The sequence below is a fragment of the Gopherus flavomarginatus genome, chromosome 20 (assembly GCF_025201925.1).
Source record: "Gopherus flavomarginatus isolate rGopFla2 chromosome 20, rGopFla2.mat.asm, whole genome shotgun sequence".
NCBI lineage: Eukaryota > Metazoa > Chordata > Testudines > Testudinidae > Gopherus > Gopherus flavomarginatus.
In genome coordinates, this window is record NC_066636.1 from 6,302,457 (window position 1) to 6,327,670 (window position 25,214).

The 25,214-nt window shown below is 64.3% G+C and overlaps 1 protein-coding gene across 3 annotated transcripts in view; it reads left to right on the forward strand.

Annotated features, from left to right (window-relative positions):
* The window catches only part of ARHGAP33 (Rho GTPase activating protein 33), a 72,969-nt gene extending 48,143 nt beyond the window's left edge, over positions 1-24,826 (forward strand). For all 3 annotated transcript variants that reach the window (XM_050930579.1, XM_050930580.1, XM_050930577.1), the window contains 11 exons: positions 1,084-1,186; positions 1,555-1,699; positions 6,290-6,372; positions 6,689-6,796; positions 7,389-7,534; positions 11,874-12,096; positions 12,280-12,377; positions 18,556-18,630; positions 19,017-19,643; positions 21,149-21,501; positions 22,109-24,826. In XM_050930579.1, the coding sequence (XP_050786536.1) occupies positions 1,084-1,186; positions 1,555-1,699; positions 6,290-6,372; positions 6,689-6,796; positions 7,389-7,534; positions 11,874-12,096; positions 12,280-12,377; positions 18,556-18,630; positions 19,017-19,643; positions 21,149-21,501; positions 22,109-23,278 (3,131 nt within the window). In that variant the 3' untranslated portion in view covers positions 23,279-24,826. The remainder of the gene's footprint in view (positions 1-1,083; positions 1,187-1,554; positions 1,700-6,289; positions 6,373-6,688; positions 6,797-7,388; positions 7,535-11,873; positions 12,097-12,279; positions 12,378-18,555; positions 18,631-19,016; positions 19,644-21,148; positions 21,502-22,108) is intronic.
* The last annotated feature ends 388 nt before the right edge of the window (positions 24,827-25,214 follow it).

Here is a 25,214-nt window from a genome sequence, read left to right on the forward strand (position 1 = left end):
TGGGGCACTGCCTCCCGTCCCCCCAGCTGTGCCCCATCCTCCAGCCTGGCACTATGGGGCACTGCCTCCCGTCCCCCCAGCTGTGCCCCATCCTCCAGCTTGGCGCTATGGGGCACTGCCTCCCATCCCCCTGGCCAGATCTTGTCTCCCTGCCTGGCACTATGGGGCACTGCCTCCCATCCCCCCAGCTGTGCCCCATCCTCTAGCCTGGCACTATGGGGCACTACCTCCCATCCCCCCAGCTGTGCCCCATCCTCCAGCCTGGCACTATGGGGCACTGCCTCCCGTCCCCCCAGCTGTGCCCCATCCTCTAGCCTGGCACTATGGGGCACTGCCTCCCGTCCCCCCAGCTGTGCCCCATCCTCCAGCCTGGCACTATGGGGCACTGCCTCCAATCCCCCCGGCCATGCCCTGTCTCCCAACCTGGCACTATGGGACACTGCCTCCTGTCCTCCCAGCTGGACCCCGTTTCCCACCCTGGTGATATGGGACACTTCCTCCCATCCCCCCCAGTCGTGCCCCATCCCCCTGCCTGGCACTATAGGGCACTGCCTTCCATCCACCCCAGCCACACCCTGTCTTCCAGCCTAGTGCTATAGGGCTCTGCCTTCCATCCCCCCCGGTCGCGCCCTGGCCTCCGTCCATTCCCCATCTCCCATCCTGGCGCTATGGGGCTCTGCCTCCTTTCCCCCTGGCCATGTCCCATCCCCTGGCCTTGCCTCTGCTCCCATCCTGGCACTATGGGGCTCTGCCTCCTTTCCCCCAGCCATGCCCCGTCCCCTGCACTTGCCTCTTTTCCCATCCTGGCTGTATGGGGCACTGCCTCCTTTCCCCCAGCCATGCCCCATCCCCTGACCTCACCTCTCCTCCTATCCTGGTGCTGTGGGTCTCTGCCTCCTTTCCCCCGGCCATGCCCCGTCCCCTGGACTTGCCTCTTTTCCCATCCTGGCGGTATGGGGCACTGCCTCCTTTCCCCCAGCCATGCCCTGTCCCATGGCCCCACCTCTGCTCTCGGCCTGGCTTTGGAGGTCTTGATGCGGCCACCCGTGCCCGTACCCCCTGCTTATCCCGTGCCTCGCACAGTTCCCCAGGTCCTGCGCTGCTGCTCAGAGTTCATCGAGAAGCACGGCATGGTGGATGGGATCTATCGCCTCTCAGGCGTCGCCTCCAACATCCAGAAGCTGCGGTGAGGCCCGGGAATGGGGAGCTGGGGGTGGGCACAGGAGGGGGGGCACATGGCAGGACACAGGGGAGTGGCAGGCAGTGAGGGGATTAGGGCACGGGAGAGGTGCAGGGCACGGCGATAGGCAGGGGAGGGTGTGGGGTGCAGGGCACTGTGTGGGGTGGTACCAGACTGGCCCCCAGGGTTAGGGGTGAAGGGGCAGGGCTAGGGAAGAAGGGTGTCAGGGTTGGGTGGCAGTGTTGGGAAGCAGAGTGTAGGGAGCAGGGGGCAGGGCCCAGGAGAGCAGGTTTGGGTGGCTGGGTTAGGGGGCAAGGGGGCAGAGTTTGGGGGCAGGCACTGGCCTCACCATACCCGCTCTCCCCTTTTCCCAGGCACGAGTTTGACAGCGAGCGGGTGCCAGAGCTGGGCCGGGCGACCTACCTGCAGGACATCCACTGTGTGAGCTCCCTGTGCAAGCTCTACTTCCGCGAGCTGCCCAACCCGCTGCTCACCTACCAGCTCTACAACAAGTTCGCGGTGAGCCCGGTCTGCCCGCCTGCCCCCCAACTCCCGTGTTCCCTCCCGCCCCCCCCACCCCGCGTGTTAACCCAACCCCCCAACCCACTGCTCACCTACCAGCTCTACCACAAGTTCGCGGTGAGCCCGGTCTGCCCGCCTGCCCCCCAAATCCCGTGTTCCCTCCCGCCCCCCCCACCCCGTGTGTTAACCCAACCCCCCAACCCGCTGCTCACCTACCAGCTCTACAACAAGTTCGCGGTGAGCCCGGTCTGCCCGCCTGCCCCCCAAATCCCGTGTTCCCTCCCGCCCCCCCACCCCGCGTGTTAACCCAACCCCCCAACCCACTGCTCACCTACCAGCTCTACCACAAGTTCGCGGTGAGCCCGGTCTGCCCGCCTGCCCCCCAACTCCCGTGTTCCCTCCCGCCCCCACACCCCGCGTGTTAACCCAACCCCCCAACCCACTGCTCACCTACCAGCTCTACCACAAGTTCGCAGTGAGCCCGGTCTGCCCGCCTGCCCCCCAACTCCCGTGTTCCCTCCCGCCCCCGCACCCCGCGTGTTAACCCAACCCCCCAACCCGCTGCTCACCTACCAGCTCTACCACAAGTTCGCGGTGAGCCGGTCTGCCCGCCTGCCCCCCAACTCCCGCGTTCTCTCCCGCCCCCCCACCCCACGTGTTAACCCAACCCCCCAACCCGCTGCTCACCTACCAGCTCTACCACAAGTTCGCGGTGAGCCGGTCTGCCCGCCTGCCCCCCAACTCCCGCGTTCTCTCCCGCCCCCCCACCCCACGTGTTAACCCAACCCCCCAACCCGCTGCTCACCTACCAGCTCTACCACAAGTTCGCGGTGAGCCCGGTCTGCCCGCCTGCCCCCCAACTCGCGCGTTCCCTCCCGCCCCCCCCACCCCACGTGTTAACCCAACCCCCCAACCCACTGCTCACCTACCAGCTCTGCCACAGGTTCGCAGTGAGCCCGGTCTGCCCGCCTGCCCCCCAACTCGCGCGTTCCCTCCTGCCCCCCCACCCCGCGTGTTAACCCAACCCCCCAACCCACTGCTCACCTACCAGCTCTACCACAAGTTCGCAGTGAGCCCGGTCTGCCCGCCTGCCCCCCAACTCCCGCGTTCCCTCCCGCCCCCCCACCCCGCGTGTTAACCCAACCCCCCAACCCACTGCTCACCTACCAGCTCTACCACAAGTTCGTGGTGAGCCCAGGGCTGCCCGCCTGGCCCCCAACTCCTGCGTTCCCTCCCACCCCCCCACCCCCCGTGTTAACCCAACCCCCCAACCCACTGCTCACCTACCAGCTCTACCACAAGTTCGCGGTGAGCCCAGGGCTGCCCCCCTGCCCCCCAACTCCCGTGTTCCCTCCCGCCCCCGCACCCCGCGTGTTAACCCAGCCCCCCAACCCACTGCTCACCTACCAGCTCTACCACAAGTTCGCGGTGAGCCGGTCTGCCCGCCTGCCCCCCAACTCCCGTGTTCCCTCCCGCCCCTGCACCCCTGGGTTAACTCAACCCCCCAACCCACTGCTCACCTACCAGCTCTACCACAAGTTCGCGGTGAGCCCGGTCTGCCCGCCTGCCCCCCAACTCCTGCGTTCCCTCCCACCCCCGCACCCCGCGTGTTAACCCAACCCCCCAACCCACTGCTCACCTACCAGCTCTGCCACAAGTTCGCGGTGAGCCCGGTCTGACCGCCTGCCCCCCAACTCCCGCGTTCCCTCCCACCCCCCCCACCCCGCATGTTAACCCAACCCCCCAACCCACTGCTCACCTACCAGCTCTACCACAAGTTCGCGGTGAGCCCGGTCTGCCCGCCTGCCCCCTAACTCCCGCGTTCCCTCCCGCCCCCCCCACCCCGCGTGTTAACCCAACCCCCCAACCCACTGCTCACCTACCAGCTCTACCACAAGTTCGCGGTGAGCCCGGTCTGCCCGCCTGCCCCCCAACTCCTGCGTTCCCTCCCACCCCCGCACCCCGCGTGTTAACCCAACCCCCCAACCCACTGCTCACCTACCAGCTCTGCCACAAGTTCGCGGTGAGCCCGGTCTGACCGCCTGCCCCCCAACTCCCGCGTTCCCTCCCACCCCCCCCACCCCGCATGTTAACCCAACCCCCCAACCCACTGCTCACCTACCAGCTCTACCACAAGTTCGCGGTGAGCCCGGTCTGCCCGCCTGCCCCCTAACTCCCGCGTTCCCTCCCGCCCCCCCCACCCCGCGTGTTAACCCAACCCCCCAACCCACTGCTCACCTACCAGCTCTACCACAAGTTCGCGGTGAGCCCGGTCTGCCCGCCTGCCCCCTAACTCCCGTGTTCTCTCCCCACCCCGCGTGTTAACCCAACCCCCCAACCCACTGCTCACCTACCAGCTCTACCACAAGTTCGCGGTGAGCCCGGTCTGCCCGCCTGCCCCCTAACTCCCGCGTTCCCTCCCGCCCCCCCACCCCCGTGTTAACCCAGCCCCCCAACCCACTGCTCACCTACCAGCTCTACCACAAGTTCGCGGTGAGCCGGTCTGCCCGCCTGCCCCCCAACTCCCGTGTTCCCTCCCGCCCCTGCACCCCTGGGTTAACTCAACCCCCCAACCCACTGCTCACCTACCAGCTCTACCACAAGTTCGCGGTGAGCCCGGTCTGCCCGCCTGCCCCCCAACTCCTGCGTTCCCTCCCACCCCCGCACCCCGCGTGTTAACCCAACCCCCCAACCCACTGCTCACCTACCAGCTCTGCCACAAGTTCGCGGTGAGCCCGGTCTGACCGCCTGCCCCCCAACTTCTGCGTTCGCCCCCGCACCCCCCGTGTTAACCCAACCCCCCAACCCACTACTCACCTACCAGCTCTACCACAAGTTCGCGGTGAGCCCGGTCTGCCCGCCTGCCCCCCAACTCCCGCGTTCCCTCCCACCCCCCCCACCCCGCATGTTAACCCAACCCCCCAACCCACTGCTCACCTACCAGCTCTACCACAAGTTCGCGGTGAGCCCGGTCTGCCCGCCTGCCCCCTAACTCCCGCGTTCCCTCCCGCCCCCCCCACCCCGCGTGTTAACCCAACCCCCCAACCCACTGCTCACCTACCAGCTCTACCACAAGTTCGCGGTGAGCCCAGGGCTGCCCGCCTGCCCCCCAACTCCTGCGTTCCTTCCCACCCCCCCACCCCCCGTGTTAACCCAACCCCCCAACCCACTGCTCACCTACCAGCTCTACCACAAGTTCGCGGTGAGCCCTGTCTGACCGCCTGCCCCCCAACTCCCGCGTTCCCTCCCGCCCCCCCACCCCGCGTGTTAACCCAACCCCCCAACCCACTGCTCACCTACCAGCTCTACCACAAGTTCGCGGTGAGCCCAGGGCTGCCCGCCTGCCCCCCAACTCCTGCGTTCCCTCCCACCCCCCCACCCCCCGTGTTAACCCAACCCCCCAACCCACTGCTCACCTACCAGCTCTACCACAAGTTCGCGGTGAGCCCGGTCTGACCGCCTGCCCCCCAACTTCTGCGTTCGCCCCCGCACCCCCCGTGTTAACCCAACCCCCCAACCCACTACTCACCTACCAGCTCTACCACAAGTTCGCGGTGAGCCCGGTCTGCCCGCCTGCCCCCCAACTCCCGCGTTCCCTCCCACCCCCCCCACCCCGCATGTTAACCCAACCCCCCAACCCACTGCTCACCTACCAGCTCTACCACAAGTTCGCGGTGAGCCCGGTCTGCCCGCCTGCCCCCTAACTCCCGCGTTCCCTCCCGCCCCCCCACCCCGCGTGTTAACCCAACCCCCCAACCCACTGCTCACCTACCAGCTCTACCACAAGTTCGCGGTGAGCCCGGTCTGCCCGCCTGCCCCCTAACTCCCGTGTTCTCTCCCCACCCCGCGTGTTAACCCAACCCCCCAACCCACTGCTCACCTACCAGCTCTACCACAAGTTCGCGGTGAGCCCTGTCTGACCGCCTGCCCCCCAACTCCCGCGTTCCCTCCCGCCCCCGCACCCCGCGTGTTAACCCAACCCCCCAACCCACTGCTCACCTACCAGCTCTACCACAAGTTCACGGTGAGCCCAGGGCTGCCCGCCTGCCCCCCAACTCCTGCGTTCCCTCCCGCCCCCCCACCCCGCGTGTTAACCCAACCCCCCAACCCGCTGCTCACCTACCAGCTCTGCCACAAGTTCGCGGTGAGCCGGTCTGCCCGCCTGCCCCCCAACTCCCGCGTTCCCTCCCGCCCCCCCACCCCGTGTGTTAACCCAACCCCCCAACCCGCTGCTCACCTACCAGCTCTACCACAAGTTCGCGGTGAGCCCGGTCTGCCCGCCTGCCCCCCAACTCCCGCGTTCCCTCCCGCCCCCCCACCCCGTGTGTTAACCCAACCCCCCAACCCACTGCTCACCTACCAGCTCTACCACAAGTTCACGGTGAGCCCGGTCTGACCGCCTGCCCCCCAACTTCTGCGTTCCCTCCCGCCCCCGCACCACCTGCGTTAACTCAACCCACTGCTCACCTACCAGCTCTGCCACAGGTTCGCGGTGAGCCCAGGGCTGCCCCCCTGCCTCCGCATCCCCCCCCCCACGTTAACACCCGAGCGCCCCCCCCCCCGGATAACAGCCCCTTTGCCCTGCAGGAAGCTGTGGCAGTGCCCGGAGAGGAGGAGCGCCTGCTGCGGGTCCATGATGTCATCCAGCAGCTGCCACCGCCCCACTACAGGTACCTGCCCCACAGGGCCGCGGGGGTTTGGTGCCCCACAGAGCTGTGGGTGACAGCTGGGGGGGTTGGGGTGGTGGGTGACACACAGCGGGGTCAGGGCCCCACGGAGTCATGGGTAACAGCTGGGGGGGTGGGCATGGGTGACGGCTGGCGGGGGAGGTCAGGGGTCCGTGGGTGACGACTGGGGGGTGGTTGAGGGCTAGGGGACCCCAAAGGGTGTGGACAGCAGTTGGAGGGGTCAGGGCCCTGTGGGATTGTGGGTAACTGGAGAACAGGCTGGGGCCAGGTCCCCTCACCAGCTGCCGCCCCCCCTCAGGACCCTGGAGTTCCTGCTGCGGCACCTGGCACGGGTGGCCACACACAGCCCAGAAACCAGCATGCACATCAAGAACCTGGCCATTGTATGGGCCCCCAACCTGCTCCGGTAAGTGCCCCCCCGCCCCCCTCTGGCCCCCCAGCCAGCCCTCTGCCCCTGCTACAATCCCCCCAACCTGCTCTGCTGAGCACCCCCCATCCCCCTCTAGTTCCCCTCCACCCACCCTGCCAGGCCCCCGCACCAGCTACCATCCCCCCAACCTGCTCCGGTAAGTGCCTCCGACCAGGGCTGGCTCCAGGCCACAGCACGCCAAGCGAATGCTTGGGGCCGCACGCCGCGGAGGGGCGCTCTGCCGGTTGCCGGGAGGGTGGCAGGCGGCTCCGGTGGACCTCCCGCAGGCGTGCCTGCAGGAGGTCCACCGGAGCCGTGGGACCAGCGAGTGGCAGAGCGCTGCCCGCAGCGTGCCACCGTACTTGGGGCGGCGAAATTGCTAGAGCCGGCCCTGCCTCCGACCCCCCTCCGGCTCCCCTCCACCCGCCCTGCCAGGCCCCCACACCAGCTACCATTCCCTTATCCTGCTCCACTGAATTCCTCCCGCCAGCCCCCCCATGCTGGCTCCAATCCCTCCAGCCTGCTCTGATGAGTGCACCTCTGCCAGGCCCCACGTGCCGGCTCCAATCCGCTCCCCTCTGCCCCCCAGGTCGCTGGAGCTGGAGGCCGTGGGGCTGAGCGGGGCGGAGGCCTTCCACGAGGTGCGGGTCCAGTCTGTGGTGGTCGAGTTCCTGCTCAGCCACGTCCAGGTGCTGTTCAGCGACAAGTTCACCTCCATTGGCAAGGACAGCGCAGGTGGGGCATGCAAGGGGCCCATGAGGGGGACAGGGGCCGTGTGGGGCAGTGGGGGGCGTGGTATAGAGAGGCAGTGTGGGGTGGACAACATGGAAAGGACAGCCGAGTGGGGGCAGCATGTGAGAGGGAACTGCACAGCACAGGCTGGAGGGGCAGTGCTGGGGGCCAGCCTATGGAGAAGCTGGGGGGCAGCGTGGGGTGGCCCTGGGAGTAGCACAGCACAGCCTGGGGGGGAAGTTCAGCCCAAGGGGGCAGCACGGGTATTGGGGAGGCAGAGGGCATGCGGGGGTGCAGCAAGGTGCTCAGTGGTGGGAGGCATACAGAGACTGGCTGGCTGCTGAGCTGTGGGGGTGGGGAACAGGCTCTGCCCTAGAGGAGGCTGGGATCTTTGTCTGCTGCCTTGTTTGTGATGCTGCGCTGCTGGGCACCCCCCCCCCGCCACCACTCAGACCTGCTTCCTGGTCCCCAGCAGGGGGCTGGGGTGGGGCTGGGTGGGGGCTGCTGCTCTGAGGGAGGGGTCCTGTTCCCAGTGGCATTAGGCAGGGTGCATGAGGGGGGATGGCCAGCAGCAGGATTTGGGGAGTGGTCTCCTTGCCTCACCCCCCCTCCCGATCCAGCTTTGTGCCCTCTCGCTGTCTTGTGTCTTTGGGGGTCTGGCAGGGAGGGGCTCGGCGGGATGGGGGCAGCAAGGGATGGAGGGAGACACCTGAGGGATTCTGAGGGGTAGAGGTGGGGGGAACTGGAGAAGGTTGGCAACAGTGGGGTTTGGAGGGGTGGAGGGGCATTGGGGAGGCTGGGGACAGTGGGGTTTGGGGCGATGGGGCAGTTTGGGGGGTGGGAGGGGCATTGGGGAGGCTGGGGACAGTGGGGTTTGGGGCGATGGGGCAGTTTGGGGGGTGGGGGGCACGGGGAGGCTGGGTGCAGTGGGGTTTAAGGGGATGGGGCAGTTTGGGGGAAGTGGGGGAAGTTTGGGGGCAGTGGGTTTGGGGGGACAGTTTGGGGGCAGTGGGGTTTGAGGTCCCTGCAGCGAGTCCACCTGGAAGGGACACCCGGGGACCCTCAGCCCCCCAAAGGGCCCTGCACCCCCACTCTGCAGTCACAGGGATTCAGCCAGTGTGTGACACAGGAGGTTTATTGGTCGGGGGAAACACAGTGTAGGAAAGATCTTGTTAGCACAGAAATCAGGAACTTTCAACAGAGTCCATCTGGAGGGGTTGGGGGGACGTCCAGAGCCCTTGGCTCCTCCACCCTCCCTCCCCAGTCCCAAACCAGGAGACTGACCCTTCCAGCTGCCCATTGCCCCCTCTCCTTCCTTTGTCTCTTTTCTGGGCCAGCAGGTCCTGGGTCTCTGGTCTGCACCAGCACCTCGGGCTGGTTCCTGCAGAGAAGGGGGTCTGGCCATCAGTTGCCAGGATACAGCGTATGTGCCGTTCTCTGCAGCCCACCAGCAGTCACACCTGCCCTCTAGGAGTCTCTGCAACGATCACACCCCCTTATCCCACCACTTAGGGGAAACTGAGACACACCCGTTTTCAGAGAAAACATTAAGAACATTCCCACTTTGTTACACTGGGGAAGGCTGGAGGCAGTGGAGTTTGGAGGGGTGGGGAGCAGTGGGGCACTGGGAGAAGTTTGGGGGCAGTGGGGCATGGGGAGCTATTGGGGCAGCCAGTGCCACCCCCCCACCACCCCGTGCTTTGCTCCCTGTGTAGCAAGCTGATATGTTCTCCGCAGCTACCCCCGCTCCCCTGCTGCATGTCAGGATCCCAGGCCCAGGGAGAGGGGGCTCTGCTCTGGGCATGGGGGTGCCCCTGGGCTCTGGCGTGCTGCCCCCCCGACCACCCTCTAACCCTGTTCTCTCTCCAGCCCCCCAGCCGGAACCCCGGAAGCTGGCCTGGCCCCCCAAGACCGGCCGGCTGCTCACCCTGCCCGAAGCCCTGAGCAAGGCCCAGAGGGAGCCGGAGACGCAGCAAGATGGGGTGGGGGGTGTGCCGGAGGAACAGAGAGACTGAGGGGTGGGGGTCATCCATCCCCCCCGGATCAGATTCATGGACCTAGGCACCCCTCTATCCTGCCCCCTCCCTGTCGCCCACGGGCCCCTCTACCCCCCAGTATCCTGCCCCCTCCCTGCCACCTATGGGCCCCCCTATCCCCCGGTATCCTGACCCCTCCCTGCCACCCACAGGCCCCTCTACATGGGCTGTGGCGTACCATGGCTCCGTGACCCCACCCCCCGCTCTGGTGCAGTCAGGTGCACCCCCAGATAAGCACTGATCCCAGACTCTGCAGTGGGGAGGTGCCCGTAGCAGGGGGTTCTGGTGGCCCAGGTCGCTGGCTGTGGGGCAGGAGCAGGGTGGCACAGCTGTCCTTGCGTGGGGCCCTATGGGCTCTCAGGGCTGGGGCAGGGTAGGACAGGGTCAGTGCCCACTCAGGCAGGGAGGCTCAGGCCCTGGATTTAACCAGCTCCTGTTGAGAACAAGAGAACATTAAATGTCCAGCTGGTAATGCCCCACATTGGTGATACATGGTGCCTGGCACCCAGCGCCTCACCCTGGGGAGACCACTGGCTGGGGGTGGGGATGGGGGGCTGATATTGACTGGGCCTGGTGGTGGAGGGACACTGAGCCTGGTGCGGGTGGGGGGTTGCTGAAGTAGGGGGCTGCCAAGGCAGACTGGGGAGGCAGGTGCTACAGGGGCACCAAGACAGGCTGGGGAGGGGGTTGCTGAGCTGGGGGGGGGAGTGCTGGAGGTGCTGGGGAGGGGGGTGCTGAGGTGTGGGGGGTGCCCAGACAGGCTGGGGAGTGCTGGGGCGCACCACGGAAGTCTAGGGGGTGCCAAGGCAGGCTGGGAAAGGGGGTGCTGAGGTGGGAAGGTGCTGAGGCAGGCTGGGGAGGGGCTTTCTGGGAGTGCCCAGGCAGGCTGGGAGGCACCGAGACAGGCTAGCCCTGTGGTGGGAAGGAGGGGTGGACAATCCTGCGACCAAATGCAGTGGGGTGTGGAACTTGGGGGGGGGCCCATAGAGTGCTGGGCCTGGATACTGGGGGGCTGAGGCCGAGGCCAACATGAGCTGCAGAGTGGGGGGGTTGCCCCCCCCAACATGAGCTGCAGAGTGGGGGGGGCAAACCCCCCCCACACACATACACCGGGGAAGCTGCTTTCTGTGCCTGACCAGCTGGGACCTGCGGAGCCCTGAGCCCAGCGCCCGGCCATGCTGAGGGGGCTGGGCCCTGCATTGGCACCTGGCTCCCGCCCCTCACCCAGGTAACAACTCCCAGTGCCCAGCTGCGCTGCTGCGTCTCTGCGGCGTCGAGCCTCTCCCTGGCCCGCCTCTCCCCATGGGCTCACAGTGCCATCGCTGGTTTCTGTGGTTGGATCCCTGCAGCCTGCCCGGGCATTAAATCCTGTCCTGCTGCTGGCACAACGGGGCACCATAGTGCTTGGGACTGAGTAGGGGGTGCCGTATTGCAGGGAGAGGAGCAGGGGGCGCTGGGCTGCGGGGAGCGGGGCGGGGGCTCAGCGGGGAATACTGGGCTGCGGGGAGCGGGGCGGGGGCTCAGTAGGGGGTGCTGGGCTGCGGGGAGGGGGGCGGGGGCTTAGTAGGGGGTGCTGGGCTGCGGGGAGGGTGGCGGGGGCTCAGTGGGGGGTGCTGGCTGCGGGGAGTGGGGCGGGGGGCTCAATAGAGGGCGCTGGCTGCGGGGAGGGGGGCGGGGAGTGGGGCGGGGGCTCAGTAGGGGGTGCTGGCTGCGGGGAGGGTGGCGGGGGCTCACTAGGGGGTGCTGGGCTGCGGGGAGGGGGGCGGGGAGTGGGGCGGGGGCTCAGTAGGGGGTGCTGGCTGCGGGGAGGGTGGCGGGGGCTCAGTAGGGGGTGCTGGCTGCGGGGAGCGGGGCGGGGGCTCAGCAGGGGGTGCTGGCTGCGGGGAGGGGGGCGGGGGCTCAGTAGGGGGTGCTGGCTGCAGGGAGGGTGGCGGGGGCTCAGCAGGGGGTGCTGGCTGCGGGGAGCGGGGCGGGGGCTCAGCAGGGGGTGCTGGCTGCGGGGAGGGGGGCGGGGGCTCAGTAGGGGGTGCTGGCTGCGGGGAGCGGGGCGGGGGCTCAGCAGGGGGTGCTGGCTGCGGGGAGCGGGGCGGGGGCTCAGGGGGTGCTGGCTGCGGGGAGCGGGGCGGGGGCTCAGCGGGGAATGCTGGGCTGCGGGGAGGGGGGCGGGGGCTCAGTAGGGGCTGCAGGGAGTGGGGCGGGGGAGCTGCAGAGAGGGGCTCAGCAGGAGGCTCTGCTGCAGCGAGGGACTGAGATTCTTGTGGGGCAGGCCCAGCTGATCTCCCCCCGTCTGTGTCCCTGTCCCCCAGGGCGCTCCTGCCTCCCGCGCCCCAAGTCCTTGCTGGGCAGCTGCCCCTCGACCCGCCTGCTCTCGCTGGAGGAGGCCCAGGCCCGGACGCGGACGCGGACGCAGGCCCAGGCCCAGGCCCAAGCCCAGCACACGGCCCCTGGCCAGTCCAAGAGACCTGAGGCCGAGACCGGACGGGGGCCCCCGGGGAGGCTGCCCCTCGCACTGGACTCTCCCCATGACAGGTAATGATGCCTTCCCCCACTGGGGTTGCTGGCTCTGGGGTGGGGGCTGGTGAACTCAGGGGGGATGGGGCATGGGGGCCTTTCCCTCCCTAGGGGGTGCTGGCCCCAGAAAGTGGTGGTCTCTGGGGTGTGTGGAATGGGGTCGGGAGGGCCATGGGTTGGGCTGATGCTGTCTCTCCACAGGCGCCAGGCGCGGGGCGGGAGCTGGAAAACCTTCTTTGCCTTGGGCAGGGCACCTGCCATCAGCCACAAGAGAGTGCAGCTTCCAGGCGGGCAGACGGGTGAGTGAGCCCTGCCCTACGCTGCCCCCCAGCCCCACACAACCCCCCTGATTCCTGCCCCACACAGCCCTATGCAGCCCCCCAAGCTTCCCTCAGCCCCACACAGCCTCCCAGCTTACCCCTGCCCCACGTACCCCCCATTTCCAGCCCTGCCCCACAGACCTCCCCCCAGTTCCACAATGACCTCCAAGCCCCATATCTCTCTTCCTCCTGTTCTCTCAGTCTCTCCCCCTGCCCCATGGAGTGGGGATGGGGGGTGTATGTTTGAGTGCTTGCTCGTGTCCATTCCATGCTAGGTGTGCACGCGCCCATGGGCCCAGCTGCCGGAGATTTTTCCCTTAGCAGTATCCGTAGGGCCGGCTCTGGCGCCCCATGTAGCCCTGCACCCATGCACCGGTATATGGGGCACCGCTGGCCCCAAACCCCTCATTTCCTCATCTCCCTTTGCGATTCCAAAGTGCTCCAAGCAGCGTAACTTTATAGGTGTTGGATATAGTTGGATCTAGATCATGATGTAGTTAGTTAGGTGAGTAATTAGGTTAGATAGTTATGTAAGTGGGGGAATGGTCCCGCTATTATGGGGAACTTTCCTGGCTTATGCACTACCCCAGTGAAATGGGCTAGCGAAAGGATCTGAGTCCTTGCTCCCACTCCTCAGGGGCTCCCCTTCCATCTCCTGTATGGCAGAGGCCTTGTAACCCCAACAAGGCTGGGCCCAGGGTTCCTGGGGGGCTCGACCCCCAACCTTGTCATGGTCACTTAGGGCAGGGGCTAGGGTGTCCCCACTCCGTGGTGCTCTCTCTCTGCACTGGATGCTTCCGACCCACTGATCGTTACATACAGTTCAAAGCAAATACAATTTATTAAAGTGAATCCAATTTAAAAAAATAAGGAAGAAACAGGAAAGGTTAAAGGAAAACCTGTCACCCTGCTCTGTGGCACAGGGACATCACAACCAGCATCTCTGGAACATTCAGTTCGTTCCTCACACGTCCTAGCAGTGCTGCAGGTCGGACACTTGCTCAGGCTTGAGGTGGCAGGACCCTTCTTCCCAGTGTCACTCCCACCCTGTTAGGGTTACGATCCCCATCCAAGTCTGGCCTGCCAGGCCTCTTGGCTAGGGGCATCTCCCTGTGCTGGGCCCGCTGCCCAGGGTCCCCCTCGCTCTCCCCAGCTGCTACAGCTCTGCTCCAAGCACAGCATGGGCCCCCCGCTCTCTCCTTAGAATATCAAGGTTGGAAGGGACCTCAGGAGGTATCTAGTCCAACCCCCTGCTCAAAGCAGGACCAATCCCCAGACAGTTGTTTGCCTCAGATCCCTAAATGGCCCCCTCAAGGATTGAGCTCACAACCCTGTGTTTAGCTGGTCAGGGCTCAAACCACTGAGCTAGCCCTCCCTGCAGAGGATAGTTTTTCACCCCAGCTGGGATGTGAACCCACAAGGTCTGGCTTAGGAAGCCAGTGCCTCATCCATTAGGCCACTGGGCCTTTGCTTGGCCCCATTCTGTTGGACCCAGGCAATTCCAGCTCACACAGAGGACAAAACTGCCCTGGCCTCCTGAGTCCCTGATTAGCCTGCCCACCTTGTCAATCAGGCTGACCTATAGCACTGGCCTCTCCCCATTGCCCCTGGGGACTGTCAGTCTCAGGGTCCTGATTTCCCATTGACCCTTCCCCTTTCTTTTGGTACTGGGAGGTAGCCAACCAAAAATCCCACTAAGTTTTAGTAAGGGGACAGTTAGTCCCCTTAGGGACTTTTTCCTCAGCACGGGGCTTGCCCTGTTCCCCGGGATCCCAGCCGTCTGCCATAGACCTATGCCGGTCAGTGAGCCCCACACCAGCTGTCTAAGGTGTCTGGGGGATTCGCACATCAAAGAGAAGTGCCAGATCTGTCAGGGCTTCACAGCACATTCGGAAGAACAGGGTCGTTCATCTCCAAGCCCGTCTCCCAGAGGCGACTCTCAAACAGGAGTCAGAACCCTCCCACTCCGACACAGTGCTGAGTCCCTCTACCTATGGCGAGCCCCAGCGGCACCGGGTTCCTCCTGGCAGTGACGTCGCCAGGTGGAGGGAACAGGGGGAGCAATCAAAAAAAAAAAAGTGTCACCTGCTGCAGCGCTTTTACTCACCCGGCGGCACTCCGGGTCTTTGGCAGCGGGCCCTTCACTCGCTCTGGGTGTCTTCGGCGGCACTGAAGGTCCCGCTGCCGAAGTGCCACCGAAGACCCAGAGCGCTGCCGGGTGAGCAAAATAAAAGCACCACAGGGGTGGTGCCTTTTTTTTAATCACTCCCCCGGGTGAGTACAAAGGTGCCAGGAAATTGACAAGGTGCCATTTGTGGTCAGTGGAGGAGAGGCTGCTCCCCCTGCTTCCCCCCAGCTATGCTACTGCCTCCCAGCACTGCTCACCATTGCCGGGGCCACCACAATGATAAAACCTGGGACTCCAACCGGGAGACGTTGCTGGGGAGAGACAGTGCTAACACCTGGGACTCCGACCGACAGGCGTTGCTGGGGAGACACGGTGCTAACACCTGGGACTCCGGCCACATAGATTCTCCATCCCTCAGTGGCAGAGCCAGGGGCTTTAAATGCTACCGCCCCTCCCCAGCACCCTCGGCTGCCCAGCTAGGCCCTGCACATTGCTCAGGCAGCCGTCAGCAGGCATTGTGAGGGCGGGCCTGAGGCCGGAGTTACAGTCTCATTCCAGGATCTATCCCCCCGTTTGTTTCGGGACCGCCTGTCTCCCTTTCTCCTGCATGGGCCAAGGTCGCCTCGGACTGCTGAGTGCGCAACACCATAGCAGTTGGCTACACCCTGGAGTTTTCCTCCATCTCCCCTTCACACCCCTCTTCCCTGTCCCTCTTCAGGGACCCTTCTCACAAGCAGCTCCTCATCCAGGAGGGGAATTTCCTCCTACGTCTGGGGGCCAGGAAGGAGGTTCCCCTAGACATTAGGGGGAAAGGGTTTTACACCCAGTATTTCCTAATCCCAAAGGCCAAGGGGGGCCTCAGACTCATCCTAGGCCTGTGTCGCCTCAACAGTTATCTGAAGATGTCAAAGTTCTGCCTGGTCTCCCTGGCCTCCATCATCCGCTCTCTGGATCCAGGAGGCTGGTATGCTGCTCTTGACTTAACATACGCCTACCTCCATATTTCTATCTTCCATGGCCACAGGAGATTCCCCCGTTTGGTGGTGGCACAGCGCCTCTACTAGTTCACGGCACTGCCCTTCAGCCTCTCTTCTGGTCCAAGGGTCTTCACGAAGTGCATGGTGGTGCTGGCCTGAGGTGTCACGGCATTCTAATCTACCCATCCCTTGCGGACTGGCTGGTCAGAGGCAGGTCCTAGGCTCACGTGCAGCACATGTCGGGATCTAGACCTGCATCTCAATGACCAGAAGTCGACTCTGTCCCCCGTTCAGAGAACAGAGTTTATAGGACCAGTGTTTGACTCCACCCATGCCAGAGCCTACCTGCCGGAGTCCCAATTCTGGGCATGTCAGAGCCCAGTCGCTCACAGCCACCCAGGTCTGCCACCAGCAGCTGGGTCACATGGCGGCATGTACCGATGTGGTGCAACGTGCACGGCTGTGGCTCAGTCTCCAGATGTGGCTGGAATCAGTCTTCTCACAACTTGGAGCTAATGCTTACAGTTCTGTCGAACGTCCTGTCATCTCTGGCTTGGTGCCCAGCCCTGTGAGCTGTTCTGGATGGGGTCCCCTTCATAGCTTCACTCCCATCAGTAACACTGGTCTCTGATGTGTCAGATCAAGGGGGGGGCCCAGCCTGGCAGCTGCAGTACCCAAGGTCTCTGGTTCTCTTCACAGAAAGGCCAGGGAGCTCAGGGCGATATGCTCGGCTTGCCATGCATTCCTCCCTATCTAAGGGGCAGAGTGGTGCAGATGTTGATGGACAATACAGCAGCAATGTTCTTCAACAAGCAAGATGGAGCCTGCACGTCTGCCCTGTGTCGAGAGGCTCTTCGCCTGTGGGACTTGTGTGTGCAGCAGGCTGGTCATCTCAAGGCTTTGCACCTCTCGGGCGCCCAGAACACGCGGGCGGATCTCCTCAGCAGGTACTTCTCCTCTCACCACGAGTGGTCACTCCACCCAAAGGTTGTCAGCACGATCTCCCCCAAATGGGGGACTCCCCAGGTGCACCTGTTCGTGGCCACTCAGACGTGTCACCAGTTGTGCTCATTTTATGGGCTAGCCAGTGGCTCCCTGCCTTCCCAGCTTTCCTGCACTCTTGGATGGGGCCCTGCTGTTCGCCTTCCCGGCTTTCCTGCACCATTGGATGGGGCCCTGCTGTTCGCCTTCCCGGCTTTCCCGCGCCCTTGGATGGGGCCCCGCTGTTCACCTTCCCGGCTTGCCTGCGCACTTGGTTGGGGTCATGCCGTACACCTTCGCACTGATACTCCCAGTTCACAAGGTCCTAGGAACAAAGCGAAGGGCATCCTGGTAGCTCCTGCCTGGCCACGGTAGTTTTGGTTCGGCAGCTTTCGGATCTCTCAATGGCAACCCCACTAGAGGTCCCGCTTCGCCCAGACTTGCTCTCACAGCACCAAGGCTGTCTGCTCCATCCGAGCCTAGCCTCGCTGCATCTGATGGTGTGGCTGAACACAGAGGAGCAGGCCTGCTCGGAGCTACTGTTGAGTAGCAGGAAGCCCTCCACCAAGACGACCTGGTCAGGTGGAAGCGCTTCATCTACTAAGGGCCGCGGATCGAGGTCTTTCTTCCTCCCGGTCATTGCTACAATCCATCTTGGAATACCTGCTCCACCTCACGCACCAGGGCCTGGCAATCAGGGTTCTCTTGTCGCCCATCTCAGCCTTTGACTCTCTGATCCAGGGCAGGTCAATCTTGGTTCATGACATGACGATCAGGTTCCTGAAGGGTCTGGAGAAGCCATAGCCACAGGTTTGGGATCCCATCCCTCCTTGGGACCTAAACCTGGTGCTAGCGAGGCTCATGGGTCCCCCTTTCAAGCTGTTGACATTGTGTTCTCTGCTGCTCCTCTTATGGGAGGTCTCCTTCCTGGCGGTGATCACGTCCGCCCACAGGGTCTCCAAGATTAGAGCGTTGACGTCAGCACCCCCTTACATGGTGTTTTACGAGGACGAGGTCCAGCTGAGCCCCCACCCTGCCTTCTTACCTAAGGTGGTGTCACAGTTCACAATAATCAGGACCTCTTCCTACCAGGTTTCTTCCTGAAGGTGAACAAGGAGCATCGGTTACACTGTATGGATGCTAGGCAGGCTTTAGCCTTCTGCATTGAGGGGACCAAACCCTTCCGTAAATCACCGCAGTTCCTCGTCGCAGGGCGGACAGGATGAAAGGTTTGCCTGTGTCCACTCAGAGAAGCTCCTTGTGGATAACCGCCTGTATCAGGCTCTGCTGTGAGCAAGCAGAGGTGTCACTGCTGGCCATCCAGCCTGCCCATTCCACAGAGCACACACTTTGTCAGCAGCCTTCCTCGCACAGGTATCCGGGGTATCTGCAGAGCCTCCCCTGGTCTTCGGTCCATATGCCATCAGTCAGCAGGTCCAGGATGAGGCCAGCTTCGCAGAGCAGTGTTGCAAGCAGCACGTCCATGAAATCAGAGCCCACCTCCAGGGATACCACTTGGGAGTCACCTAACTTGGAATCGACACGAGCAAGCACTTGAAGAAGAGGAAACGGTACCTCCCTCTCATAACTGCTGTTCTTCGATACGTTGCTCACGTCCATTCCACGACCTGCCCTCCTGCCCCTCTGGCAGAGTTGTTGGCAAGAAGGAATTGAGGGGATGCGGGACTGGCAGTGCCCCATATACTGGTGCATGGGCGCGGGACTCCAGGGGGCACCAGAGCCGGCCCTACAGATACTGCTAACAGAAAAATCTCCAGCAGCCGGGCCTGTGGGCACGTGCACACCTAGCATGGAATAGACACGAGCAACACATCTCAAGGAGCAACAGTTACAGAAGGTAGGGAACCTTTTTTTCTGGGGGAAGATAGGAGTGTTGGGGGGCCTGTCTGGGGTGTTCCTGGGAGCAGAGGTGGGGACAGGGCAGTGCTGAGGGCAGGAGAGGTGGGAGTAGAGGATGTCAGTGGGGTCCAGGCAGGGGATCGATACAGGGGTGGAGGGCTGCGGGAGGGCTAGTGAGGCTGATATTCTCACCCCTCCCCTCTCCCTGCAGGGCTCCGGGCCGACACTGTCACACTGCGATCCGCCAAGAGTGAGGAGTCACTCACGTCCCAGTCCAGCACCGCGGGTATGAGGGGCAGCACCAGGGGCGGGAGGGGATGTTCGGGGGAAGCCAAACCCAGAGGTGGCTGCGTCTCTGTGCCGGGTGAGCTGTCCCTGTACGGTGGGGTGTGTGGGAGGGGACGTTCCTGGATTCCCTGCCCCAGAGGTGGCTGCATCTCAGCCAGGTGGCATTGTGTGTGGCTGTTCCCCAGCTGCCCCATCCCAGAGGTGACTGTGTCCCAGTGCAGGGCGAGCAGTCCCTGTACGGTGGGGTGTGTGGGAGGGGACGTTCCTGGATTCCCTGCCCCAGAGGTGGCTGCATCTCAGCCAGGTGGCATTGTGTGTGGCTGTTCCCCAGCTGCCTGCCGTGTCAGGGTTGTTTACGCTGCAGTTTGTCCATCTGTCCCCAAGGCCTGCACAAACTGACCCGCCTGCGGCGCCCACGCTCCAGCAGCGATGCCTTCCCAGCCCTGCCCGGTGCCCTCCCTGGGACCCCGCAAGACTCCCTCAAGCCCTGCCGCTCCTGCGAGTCGCTCAGCTCCTCGGCCTCTGGCGGCTGCAGCGAGAACCTGGCACCCCGTCACCGCGCCTCCCTCTGGCTAGACGATGAGGGCGAGCTGGACTCGCAACCAGACCTCAGCCCCCCCGGCTCCCTGGACTTGGACCTGCTCCCCTTCCAGCGCAGCCCCCCCCGGCGCCCCTCGCTCTCTGAGGCCTCTGACTCGGCCTCCAGCCCCGCCTACCTTCCCTTCACCTGCAGGGTGGCCCGGGCGCTGTCACCCCGCGGCCCGGAGCCCCCCACGGCTGCCCTGGAGATCTCGGAGCCCGTGGCCATCTCGCTGCCCGCCAAGGTGCTGGAGATGCTGGGGGGGGGCGAGGCTGGGGGTGTGTTGAGGTCCGGACGGCACCGGGGGACGCGCAGCCCCCCCCACATGATCTCCCGGCTGCTGCAGACTGGCGACGGGATGCTGACTGACAGCTGCCAGCGGGAAGTGCAGCGCAAACTAACCCGAGCCGAGAGTGGGAGCCTGGCCCAGAGTGAGTGCACCAAAACCTCCCAGCCCCCTCCAAAACTTCCCCCCCGCCAAAACCTCCCAGCCCCCTCCAGAACTCCCCTCCGCCAAAACCTCCCAGCCCCCTCCAAAACTTCCCCCCCACCAAAACCTCCCAGCCCCCTCCAGAACTCCCCCCCGCCAAAACCTCCCAGCCCCCTCCAGAACTCCCCCCCTGCCAAAACCTCCCAGCCCTCTCCAGAACTCCCCCCCCCGCCAAAACCTCCCAGACCCCTCCAGAACTCCCCCCCGCCAAAACCTCCCAGCCCCCTCCAGAACTCCCCCCTGCCAAAACCTTCCAGCTCCCTCCAGAACTCCCCCCCGCCAAAACCTCCCAGCCCCCTCCAGAACTCCCCCCTGCCAAAACCTCCCAGACCCCTCCAGAACTCCCCCCCGCCAAAACCTCCCAGCCCCCTCCAGAACTCCCCCCTGCCAAAACCTTCCAGCTCCCTCCAGAACTCCCCCCCGCCAAAACCTCCCAGCCCCCTCCAGAACTCCCCCCTGCCAAAACCTTCCAGCCCCCTCCAGAACCCCCTGCCACCCACAACCCCCATGCCAAAACCTCCCAGTCCCCTCCAGAACTCCCCTCCTGCCAAAACCTCCCAGCTCCCTCCAGAACTCCCCCCCGCCAAAACCTCCCAGCCCCCTCCAGAATTCCTCCCTGCCAAAACCTCCCAGCCCCCTCCAGAACTCCCCCCCTGCCAAAACCTCCCAGCCCCCTCCAGAACTCCCCCCCTGCCAAAACCTCCCAGCCCCCTCCAGAACTCCCCCCCTGCCAAAACCTTCCAGCCCCCTCCAGAACTCCCCCCCACCAAAACCTTCCAGCCCCCTCCAGAACTCCCCCCCCCGCCAAAACCTTCCAGCCCCCTCCAGAACTCCCCCCTGCCAAAACCTTCCAGCCCCCTCCAGAACTCTCCCCCCCGCCAAAACCTTCCAGCCCCCTCCAGAACTCCCCCCCCCCACCAAAACCTTCCAGCCCCCTCCAGAACTCCCCCCTGCCAAAACCTCCCACCCCCCTCCTGGACTCCCCCCCACAAAAACCTCCCAGCCCCCTCCAGAACTCCCCCCTGCCAAAACCTTCCAGCTCCCTCCAGAACCCCCTGCCACCCACAACCCCCCTGCCGGAACCTCCCAGCCCCAGCCAGAACTTACCCAGCCAGACCCCCGCCATCCAGAATCCCATGGCTGCCCCCCGCCGCCCCCCAGCCAGACCCCTCCAGCCGGATTCGCCAGCCAGAACCCCCACAGCTGGAACCCCCAGTCAGAACTGCCCAGCCAGCCCCCTCCCCAAACGGAACCCCCCATGTCCCCTGCTGGGGGAGTTGGGGAGCACGCAACAACGCCCCAGCCTCCTACAGCACCTCCTGCTGGGCGAGGCCAGGGCTGGAGTAGCCGGGAGCTCCCCACACAGCCAGCAGCCAGCCCCAACCCCCTGCAGCGCCCCCTGCTGGTGTGGCACTGACCCCCCTCTTTTCTCCTCTCCCCCTTCAGGTCCTGAGTCGGAGGCTTCCCCCCCACGGCCCGGGGCGCTGTGCCTGTTTCGGCACGTGCCGCCCCCGCCGCCACCAAAGAACCCAGCCCGGCTGATGGCGCTGGCGCTGGCAGAGAGCGCACACCGGGCCGCCCGGCAGCAGCAGGGGGGGCCACACAGCGAGCAGCAGGCCCAGTTCCGGCGCTCCCTGTCCCTGGAAGGTGGCGGGGAGGGGGCAGCGATGGGACCGGGCACCCTGTACTCTGTGGTGCGCCCTGGCCCTGCTGCCCAGCTCCCTGGCCCCTCTCTGCAGCGCCAGCAGAGTGAGGGGGAACCCCGGAGCCAGCGTCAGGAACAGGCAGGGGGCCCCCAGGTGAGCGGGGGGAGAGGGGGAGGGGGAAGGATTGCTGGTGGGGGGGTTGGGCGGGAGGGAGTTAGCGGCATTGGACGCTTAGGGTGTGTGGGGGGGAATTGGTGGCTGGGTTGGGGTAGGGGGGGGTTGCCAGTTTGAACAAGGGGGATTTGGGAGGCCTGGGAGGAGGGCAGGTAGGTGGTGAGGTTTGGGGGGTTATGGAGACAGTGGGGGGCAGTCATGGGGTCAGATAGGCAGTCAGGTTGGGGTGAGGTTTGGTGGCTGTGGAGAGTCAGGGGTTGCGGCTGGATGGAGGAATAGGGGGTGCAGTGGGTGGGCTACAGTGAGGGAATTAGGTGATTGTTGATGGATGGGGAGATTGCGGGGGCTGCAGCAGGGGCAGTTTGAAGGGTTGTGGTTGGGTGAGGGGACTGGGTGGGATTGTGGGTTCAGTGGGAGGGACTGGGAGATTGGGGTGCAGTGGCAGGGTTTGGGGTACAGTGGGCTGCTGAGGTTGGGGCTGTGATGGAAGGCTGGGAGGTCAACTGGAAGGGGGACTGTGTGTGTGTGTGTGTGTGTGTGTGTGTGTGAACCCCCACTCACTAACCCTCCTTCTCTCTCCCTATAGGTCACATTGGCCAAGGCCTCTGCCCTGGGTCGGGAGGGGGGCAGGGCCAGCTTGGCAGCCCCTCCCCACTACAGCAAAGCCCCTCCCAACACCCACCACTGGGACCACGAACCCCACCCGCCCTGCCGGACCCAGCCGCTGCCCTTCCCCCGAGCGCTGGACCCTGCCCCCCGACACCCACAGGCCCCATTCAAGCCCCAAGCCCCCCTACGCTTCCACCCCCCACCTGCCGCCTGTCTCAACGCCATCCCCCCATGGCTGGGCCCCCCCTGTGCTGCCCTTCCAGAGCCACAGCTGCACCAGCGCCACCACTTCCTAGCTCCCCGCCCCCCCGGCACTGCCACCCCTCCCCGGCGCCCGCTGCTGGAGCCCGCAGCCGAGAACCTGTACTACGAGATCGTCCCAGAGCCGCCCGTGTACCGGCCCTGGCCTCTGGGCCCCCCGCACCCTCTGGCACCCCCTGAGTACCTGGCCGCCCTCAATGCCTCCTATGGCGTCTTCCAGCAGCCCAGGCCTGGCCCCTCGGCCCCAACACCACCCCTCTGGGCCATCTTCGAGGATGGGCGCGTCCGCTACAAGCCACCAGAGCCAGTCTACGTCAACGTCCCCTTTGCTGGTCCTGCAGCAGGGCCAGAGGCCGGGGGGCACCGCCGCAGCAGGGCCAGCCCCTCCTCGTCCTCCACCTCGTCCTCTCCTCCACTGGATGGCGGGCACCTGCGCAGCCGCTCTGACCCTGGCGCTGCCCGCGCCGCCCTGCGCCGCCCCCCGGTGCCAGCCCTGCCGCAGAAACAGAGGCAGGGGCTGCAGGCAGCACCAGGCTGGGCCTACAGACCGCCAGCGGTGCCGGGACTTTACCGCCAGCTACTAGATGTGCTGCCCTGTGGCAGCACCATGCTGCGGTTCTACCGCCCAGCACCACCTGGCTGGGAGCCGGCCACCGCCTGCACCCCCCCCTTCACTACCTACGCAGAGCCCTCGCCCCGGCCTCCTGCCCTCCTCAGCCCTGACCTGGTGGACAGTTGCCGGCTGGGGCCCTACTCCCCCTATGCTGAGCACCTGCCCCCCCAGTATGGCAATGTGGAGAGGAAGGAGGGGCCTCCCCCACCGCCCACCTGCCTGGCTCCCAACTGGACAGTGTGCTCTGAGGGGCAAACTCGGAGCTACTGCTGAGGGGGGGCCCAGGCTGGACCACGAGGGACCCTGGCGAGGGGGCTGGAGGACCTGTGTTGAGCTCCCCAAGTGCTGACACCCCCTCCCCTGCTGGGTGCAGGATCTGAGCATTGGCTGGGGACCATTGCTGAGACAGTTGGGCTGTGACATCACGGGAGGCCCCAGTGATGTCACCCGAAGTCTGTATGACATGCCTGAGCTGCTGCAGGGCTGGAGTGATATCACACTGGGATCATCAATGGCAGGAGGATGGGCACTGTGACATCACAATGAGGCCATCAATGGCAACAGGACTGGTACAGCGACGTCGCTACAAGGCCATCAATGGTGGGATGAACCTGATGTGACAGCAGCCCAACTGCATTGCTGCGCCCCAATGATGTAACAGCTGCTCTCCAGTGACCTCAGGGCCCCTCAGTTACATCACCACATCCCATATGACATCACTGGGCCACAGTTGCCATCACAACCAGTATGCATCATTGCCCACTTTGGCTAGGCCTTCACCTACTAATAGGAACTGCCTCAGTGTGACATAGGGAGGGGGCACTGGTGACATCATCAGCACCATGAATGACATCACTACCCCGGGGACCAGTGTGGGGCATAAAACTCTTGGGGTCTTACCCTGCTGCCAGCCCTAGTAATAGGGGGACCCTCCCTGCCCCCCTGTGGGTGGGACAGGGGGGCTGTTCTATAAAGTTTTTAAAGCTGAGCAAGATTTCTAATGTTTTAACCCTTCATTAACCCAATTAAAACACCCCCACCCTGAGATGGGATCCCAGGGGGCAGTACCAAGTGGAGGGGAGGGAGGCTAAAGGGAAAAAATCTCTTCCCCAGGCTGCCTGTCTGACCTCCCTGGTCAGCATGCCCCATGGGCAGGGGGTAGGGGCATACGCAGGCTGGCGAGTGGGGGGTGTATGTATCTGGCTAGACTAGGGGTGTGCCTGCTGCCGCCTGCTGGAGGAGCTGAGCCCTGCTTGGGGGGTGTGATGGTTGGTGCTTGGTTGTGTTGTGTGGCTGTAGTTGTCTGGTTGTGGCAGTACCGCAGTGTATGTGTGGGGGTATGTTATGGGGTAGCTGAAGGTGTTGGGGCGGCACCCCCTGTTGATCCTCCCAGTGGCTGAGAGGGGTGATTGCTGGTGGTGGGTGGCATCTGACTGATTTTATTGCACTAACTCCCATTGTGACTTTGGGTGGGGGTCCCCTGGGAGTTATGACCCCCCCATACCCTGTACCCCCCACCCACATGATAAAGGGGCGGTGCTGTGACCAACTGGGCACAGTGTGGGTGGGTTTGTCCTGGGAGTGCTGACCTCTCCCAATATCCTAACCCTATAACCCACCCCCAGCCAAAGTCCCACAGATTGGGGTAGGGGCTAATCCTGGTTCACCTAATTCAGCCCTATCACCACTGCAGGGTCCTGGGGTGCTGCTGTGACTGTTCCCCTGGTGAGTGTATTTGTTGAAGATCCTGCCCTCCCCCCATTCTGTACTAAATGGTTTAAACCAACCCCATTAACTAATAAAGACAAAAACAAAAAACAACCAAGCTGCCCATGTAGTTCCTCTTCAGAACACAAGAACTCGGGGTCACTCAGTGCAACTCATCGGCGGCAGGTTTTAAACAAACCAAAGGAAAGCGACTTCACACAGCACCTGGTCAACCTGTGGAACTCCTTGCCAGAGGATGTTGTGAAGGCCAAGACCACAACAGGGTTCAGAAAAGGTCCATCAATGGCTATTAGGATGGGCAGGGACGGTGTCCCTAGTCTCTTTGCCAGAAGCTGCGATTGGGCAACAGGGAATGGATCACTTGATGGTTACCTGTTCTGTTCGCTCCCTCAGGGGCACCTGCCATTGGCCACTGGCGGAAGGCAGGATACTGGGCTAGATGGACCTTGGGTCTGACCCAGTCTGGCTGTTCTTACGTTCT